The sequence below is a fragment of the Rhinatrema bivittatum genome, chromosome 1, assembly GCF_901001135.1.
Source record: "Rhinatrema bivittatum chromosome 1, aRhiBiv1.1, whole genome shotgun sequence".
Taxonomy (NCBI): Eukaryota; Metazoa; Chordata; class Amphibia; order Gymnophiona; family Rhinatrematidae; genus Rhinatrema; species Rhinatrema bivittatum.
In genome coordinates this window covers 393,747,044-393,754,638 of record NC_042615.1, presented here as the reverse complement: position 1 = coordinate 393,754,638, position 7,595 = coordinate 393,747,044, and the positions used below count along the sequence as shown (strand labels likewise).

The 7,595-nt window shown below is 42.5% G+C and overlaps 1 protein-coding gene across 1 annotated transcript in view; it reads left to right on the top strand.

The window, feature by feature from the left end:
* Nucleotides 1-3,308: 3,308 nt before the first annotated feature.
* LPL (lipoprotein lipase) overlaps nt 3,309-7,595 on the top strand; it is a 98,120-nt gene continuing 93,833 nt past the window's right edge. The window contains exon 1 of the mRNA XM_029601767.1: nt 3,309-3,540. Within this exon, the coding sequence (XP_029457627.1) occupies nt 3,459-3,540 (82 nt within the window). The 5' untranslated portion in view covers nt 3,309-3,458. The remainder of the gene's footprint in view (nt 3,541-7,595) is intronic.

The window sequence follows — 7,595 nt, the reverse complement described above, 5'->3', positions numbered from 1 at the left end:
AATTTCTGAGAGTAAAATGTGAGCTTGGTTGCACATTTTACTTTCTGTATTTCGAGTGACTACCTAATAGGAACATCATGTGATGTGCAGTGTTAGTTTCGGGGAGGGGGGGGGGGTCGGTTGGCCCGCATTTTCCACACGCTATTACCCCATACAGTATAAGGGGTAATAATAGCGTGTCTAAAACGCACGGCCAAATGGCGGCTAAATGGTGCGCTCAGCTGAGCTCACCGTTCTGTATCGGCCTGTAGTAATAGAGGACCTGAAGGTTCATTTGCATATTTATTTTCAGCAATTTCTGCAGTGGACACTACGAACCATCTAGTTTTCCCCATCCTCCCATATTTTCAGTAGCAGTGAATCAAAAGTTATATTCAAAAACACTATTTCCAATACATTTTCAATAAGTTTATTTATTTAATATAATAACAGGGAGTTAGTTCAAAACAAAAGTCAATAAAGTAAGTAATCAAGTAGCTATAAATAAATTAAATGCAGCTTCTGAAGGAGCTAAAATAATTGAACAAAATTAAGATGCAGATAGTAATCCAGCAGCAAGAGATGGGGCTATCGCTCCTAGGCTTCAGGGAATGAGTCCAATCTCTCTGGAGGCTAGAGTGACTAGGCTCAGGCTACTGGGGGGAGGTGGTGCGTTAGCTGGAGGAAGAGGCTTGGACTGGGGGGAGGGTTGGCTGGGGTGGGGGTACTGGGGGGTGAGGGCAGGCTATGCTGGACTGGGGTTACAGGGGTGGCAGGCTGTGCTAGGGCTGGAGGGGGGGAGGGCAATAAATAGAAGCCTCTAAGGAATTTACTGCTGGGGCTGGGACTATGGGTAGCTTTGGCTAGAGTTGTGGAAGGGAAATAGACTATAACAGACTATGCTGTTCCTGAGGCTTGTGGGGGTGCAGGTTGTGATGGGGATGAGTAGGCTGTACTGGGTCTCGGAGTGGGAGTGCAATTCATAAAGGCCTCCAGGAAATTTCCATAATGTCAGTTAAAATATAAAAAAAATATTAAAGCAACGGAATTGTAGGGTTTACAAGGTAAGGAGGCGGAACCGTGGGTTAATTTGGAAAGAGGGAATGGAAATATAAAATATCTGTTTATGTTGGTGTAATAAACAGACCTCTGTCACAGAAATGAATGTAATGGAGGATATTCACAAAATTGCTATGAAAAGGGATTTACTATTTCGAGGAGTTTCACTCTGCCAAATGTAGATTGGGACATCCTGGCCGCAGTGTTTTCTAGAAGTAAAGAGGTCCTAGATTCTTTGCAGGGTAAATTTCTCCACCAACAGAACCCACATGGGAGGAGTTAATACTAGATCTAATGCTTATCAACAGGGATAGTGTTTCTGATATTGTAGTGGGCGATCATGTGGGATCCAGTGAGCACCAGATGGTGTGGATCAATATTATGCAGAAGATTTATTCTTTGTTTAATGTATTCTTTCTTTCTTTGTTATTTATATTTAATCTCCAGTTTACTTGATCCATGTTTATTCTCCTGTTCGATGTAATTGCATTGCATTCAGTCATGCCTGTTTAATGTTATAATGTAAGCCGAATTGATATGTAACTTTGCTACATGAATTTTGGTATATAAAAATGTTAAATAAATAAATAAATAAATAAATAAGATGGTTCATTCAAAGGGTCTATTTACTAAGTGGAAGAGCTAGAATACCATGAGGAGCAGATATTTTCCAGTTTTATTGCTGCATTCTTTTGTCTTGCGGCAAAAGTCCACAAAGCTTGCTGGGCAGACTGGATGGGCCGTTTGGTCTTCTTCTGCTGTCATTTCTATGTTTCTATATGTTTCTATAATACAAAAGAATGCGTCTGGAGCCTCCTACATGGGCGATGGTGGCCCCCTATGCAAGGCGACCATCATCACTTTAAAGGGCCATGTAGCCTGACATAAACCCTCCCCCAAAAGTGTTTACAAAGTCTCCCTGCCTCAAAAGATGACCCCACAAAAAAAAAAAGCACAGCAACGCCCTGTCGTCTCTCCCTAAACCCCTCCCCATTACATGAACCACCCCCAGCCCAATACAAGACCCTCCTTTAATTAAACATTCCACCCCCAAGAGCTGCCCCCACCCCTGGCCCCCTCCTTTGCATTAAGGTAAAACCAGATAGGTGCCCCCCTCCCCCAACCCCCAAAAATTATCCTGGTGGGCTAGGGTCCCCAGGCCTGACCCTCCCTTTAAAAGATCATTGTTGGTCAGTAGAGGACCCAGGGCACCCCCTAGAACTGGGCCCAGTTGTCACCATTTTCCAGAATGACACTGATTGGCCTTTGTCCCTATCACATGGTAGAAGCAAAGGAAAGAACTGAAAATAGCCTCCTGTGAAAATACCTAAACATTTTTGCATACTTTCATATTCAAAACATAAAAAAAGGCTTCCAGTGGCCCTGACTGGGTTTTACTAGCCAAAACAATTACCTGGGCCCGGACTGGTCCAGACTCTGATGTCTAGATCCAACACCAAGACCTAGACCTGGGCTTAGCTGTGGACCTCCCCCTCTGTAAAACTGCAGGGGCCAGCGACTTCCCACCCACCCTCTTCCCAGATCAGGCTTGTAAACAAGCAGAAGCAAGGCCCAGTTGCTTCTGCTGGGTAAAGGAACTTTAAAAATGTCACCATCCACCTGGAGTACAGTGCTGAAGTGATATTGCTTCGGCACCTTCCACCCATGCAGCCGGCTCCATTTTGATGTAGGGTCATATATTTCTATAGCTGTGCATCAAAATTGAGCCCTTTGTTTTGGGGGGGGGGGGGCAGCGGGTTCTTGTTTAATGTCTTTTTATGTTTGTTAAACAAACTGAACCAAAACCAAACATTAAAGGAACCAAGTTAAAAGAAAAATAAACTTCAAAATGAAAAATTACCTGAACTGAAAAGTTTGGGGCTGCACATCCCTAGGAGACAATGAATTTACCTACATCATCATTCCCCTCACCTACCACAAAACCTTCCCCTTCCTTTCATTAATAATAAGTGCACATGTGTACAGAATGCAGATCTCAGCAGTGGAAAACCTGAACCGAGGCTTGGACTCTTTTGCTTCTGTTAGTATTTTAGTCTTAGCATGCCACACCTCTTTATCTCTACCATGCCTGCCTGCCTGCCTGCAATGTGATTAGGGCCCACCTCCTTTCCTTAATAAAAAAATGATATATTATTTTTTTGGCTAATGGGTAGGGAAGCTTTGTATTTGCATATTTCACTTGAACATAAGAAGACAGAAAAGACAGTGGCAGATCCTCTTTCTCTGACTCTCCTATGAGTGGAAACCCCTGTGCATTAAACTTCAGCTCTTTAACTTCAGAAAAATTTGAAGAAAACTGCATAAAGCCCTTTCTATTTTACTGTGTAGTGAAAGACAATCTTCTTTTTTTTTTTTCTAATGTTGTCAGGAGCATTCTTGTGAAAAGGAGCTGGAGAGCAATGCTTGCATTCTGTGTATGGTGGACATTCTGTTTCATTGCCTTCAACAGAGCTCTAGCAACCACTGAACCAGCTCTCCCAAGTAAGTCCCTATCTGTGTACAAACCAAGGAGCAAATGTTTGTTGCCATTAAGGGCTTGATTTACAAAGGCTTTTCTTTCATTCTGCATTTATGGGCAAAAAAATCAGACTCTTAGTGTTGATATTTTGAAAGGAACAGTACGACAGAAGAAAAACAGCAGTCATAATTTCTAACAGAATAATTATTTTTCAGTTTAGAAGTTTAAGCTACGAGCAATTAAATTGAATATAAACACAACCTAAGGCATATTACTGCATTTTATTAGCAAGCGGATTGCTTGTAAGTATGCCTTCTTATTTATTTTTATTGTGCGGAGGATTATACATTGAAATAAAGTATACTGTTAATCTTTGGCAAATATTTATCCTCTTTCTGTTTGAGTGATAGTATTTTGCAACTTCTTTTTGCTGTTGTGACTGAGAAATTGAAATGTGCTGGGCTGGAAAGCAGGGTATCACCTATAACATAGTGCTGTGCTTCCATTGCTCAAGCCCTCCCTTGCCATGTTCTGACTCAGGGAACCATGGTGGGAAATGTCGCCAGAGTCATGGCTTGTGAAACTGTGAGGGTCATATAAGATCGACCCATTGTGCTGTGGTGATGAAAATAGCAAACAAAATGTTATGAATTATTAGGAAGGGAATGGAAAATAAAACGGAGGATGTCATAATGCCTCTGTATCACTCCATGGTGAGACTGCACCTTGAATACCGTGTGCAGTTCTGGTTACCGCATCTCAAAAAGGATATAGCTGCACTGGAGAAAGTGCAGAGAAGGGAGGCCAAAATGATATGGGGCATGGAACGGCTGGCCTATGAGGAAAGGCTAAAGAAGTTAGGGCTGTTCAGTTTGGAGAAGAGACAACTGAGGTGGGGGGATATGATATGTCTATAAAATCATGAAAGGACTTGAACAAGTTAATGTAAATTGGTTATTTACTCTCTCAGAAAATAGAAGGACCAAGGGGCACTTCATGAAGTTAACAAGTAACTAATTTAAAATAAATCGAAGAAAGTTCTTTTTCACTCAGCGCATAGTGAAGCTCTGGAATTCATTGCCAGAGGATGTGGTTTCAGTAGTTAGTGTTAATGGGTTTAAAAAAAGGTTTGGATAAGTTCCTAGAGGTTAAATCCATAAACTGCTATACTATAATTAATAAAGCAATAGTCAATTGTGATCTATCTAATGTTTCGGTACTTGCCAGGTACTTGTGACTTGGATTGGCCACTGTTGGAACAAGATATTGGGCTTGATGGACCTTGGTCTGACCCAGCATAGCACTTCTTATGTTCTTATGTTCTAAGGAGGTGCGAAGGGGAGGGGGGGGGGAGGGAAATGGCTAAGGGAAGGAAAGAGTTGTGATTACTCTCCTGCAGAAGCTCCAGGCAGCATCATGTTGATGAACCAAGGATGCCTAGGTTTTATTCCTATTTAGATGACTCATTTCTGCTCATGGTGGGCCCAGGAGAGCCCCCCGACAGCACACTACACAGTGACATGTGTGTTTGTGGAAGGGTGCATCTGAGGACTCCTAGCCTACTACAATAATGACTCTTGGTTGAAAAAAGAAATACAGTGAGGAAAGAATGAGAAAAAAACAGAGTGGAGGCCAATCTTCCACTTGCTGGCCAACCCCACCCAAAGAGGGATCCAATTAACCAGTAGCAGCATTAAGTCCTGCTGACCAAGTGGTGACAACTGAGGAGCAGCTAAGGCAGAGGGCCAGATGGGGTACTAGGTGGGTAAGGTCTAGGTCTGTGAGGGGGGTTGACATGACTGCAATTGGGGGTGTTTCTTCTACTATGACTAGCTGTGACTAACCAGGATGCTTAGGGCAGGGATGTATATATTGATGGAGATAAGGCCTGGCCACATAGCATAAGCAGCAGGGATCCTGGGGAAGCAGGGAGATCCATGAGAAAATGCAAATAAAAACCATGGACAGTTGGTGAGGGAGGGGATCCTTTCCATCAGGTCATATGGTCCCCAATCAGGCTGTAACACTATATGGTCTAGTGCATCAGGAATGGCTAAAGAATACAATGGCGATTGAACTGGATGTTGTCCAGAGATTACTTGAGCCCTCCCCAGGTGACACCATGATGTTTGAGGATGGGGCAGTTAGAGTGGGACAACACTTCCCATGCCCCCTCCAACCAGGGGAATCCCCACCTTGATAGATGAGGCTGACATTGACCTGAGGGTTTGTTAGGTAACTCCAGGTTGGTTATGTGGTGTCTCACCTATCTGCTGAAAGATAGTAGTAATTTCTTGGAGAGATTTCAGGCTGTGGTATAGAGGATGGTGTAAATCATAGGACATTCCACATTTAGGAAATGGGAGGAAAAGTTTTAGTCAGAGGTTTACTCGGCTAACTTCCAAATTTAACTGGGTAAATATTTTGAAACTTGACCCATATGCATTTTTTAATAGATTGGTTTATTTTATTTATTAAACTTGATATACTACTTGTATGAAACAAACCAAATGGTTACCTTAGTCTTAGGGGGAGATCTCAGAGTATTAATAGCTTCCAAATATGAGAGTGCCAGTGCTAGTGCCTATGTTTGTGTGTGTGTGCAGAGAGCAACTGAATGTGAGAGAATGCCTAAGTATAAGTGTGTGTCTGAAGCAGACAGAGCCACTGAATGTAAAAGAGTGTCTGAGTATGTGTGTGAGGGAGAGGGAACAACTGAGTGAGAGAGAGTGCATTTGTATGTACGTGTGTGTATGAGAGAGAGAGAGAGAGAGGAAGAGAGAATCATTGAGTGTGAGAGAGTGCCTGGGGGGGGGGGAGGGGGGATGAGAGAGCCACTGCGTTTGAGAGCACCTGGATGTGTGTGAGGGAGGGAGAGATAGTCATTGATTGTGTGTGTTTGTGTGTGGGAAAGAGAGCTACTGAATGTGAGAGACTGCTTGTGTGTGTAAGAGCCAGAGTGTGATAGAGACACATAGTGTGAAATTGCCTGTGTGTGTATAAGAAGAGGAGAGAGCCACTGTGAGAGCATGTTTTTGTATGGGATAGAGAGCCTCTGAGTGTGAGAGAGTGCCTTTGTCTGTGTGAGGGAGAAAGAGTCACTAAATGTGAGAGAGTTCCTTTGTATGTAGGTATGTGTGTGTGTATGAAGAGGAAAGAGCAAGTGAGTATGTGTGTTTAGTCAAAGTGTGTGCATGGAGGAGAGAGAGAGAGAGGATAAAGTTGGTACACTCTCCCCCCAGTTAATTCCAGACAAACTCAAGATGACTGGAAATCAAATATTCCCCAGGTATGGAGAGCAGAGGATTTGTTTTTATCTTTATTAGTTATAATTGTTGAATGTTATTTCATATGTCTGCTGTTTTCAAATGTTTTATTGACGTAACATTTGCAGTGGTGCTTTATCCTGAGTAGGGTTGTTGCTATTTGAGTCCTGGGAATTTGTGTTGTTTTGATATGACAGATTTGTCTCTTGGAGTAAACTATATGCTTGGCAGGCTGTGATATCTTTTATTGGAACTATGTTAGTACTATCCCAAAATACTATATGTGAGCTATTGAGTCAGTATAGGACCTGTCTTTAGATGTGAATATCTCTGATACGACATCTAAAGAAAAGGCCTATGTAGTTTTAAAAGCTCTTGTACAATATTTTTAGGTAAAGGTATTTATTTTGCAGGTATTTTTAGGCAGCCTGGCTTGTTCTGTTTACCTAATAGGTAGTGTATTGGTGTTTTAGGGCTTGACTTAATAATATTTGCAGTGTTGACTTTTTATTGGTAGGGTTGTTTCTGTTTGAGTGCTGACAGTGCTGTTTCAGTATGGGAGGTTTATTATATTGTAATTGTTTATTCATAGCTTTCTGAGGGCCAAGCCCAACCCAATGCATATAACAAAAGTCTAACCCCATATGGGCTCCAACTATCTTTTGTATGTTGGGGAAAGATGACAGAGGAAGAGAAAAACTGTGGAAGGGTTGGGAGAGGATGTGGGAGGGTAGAGAGAATGGAGGGAGCAAGATTGTTGGTGACTCGGAAGTTTGGGTGGGAGGACGTGGAAAAGGGCTGGGAGAGTGGGA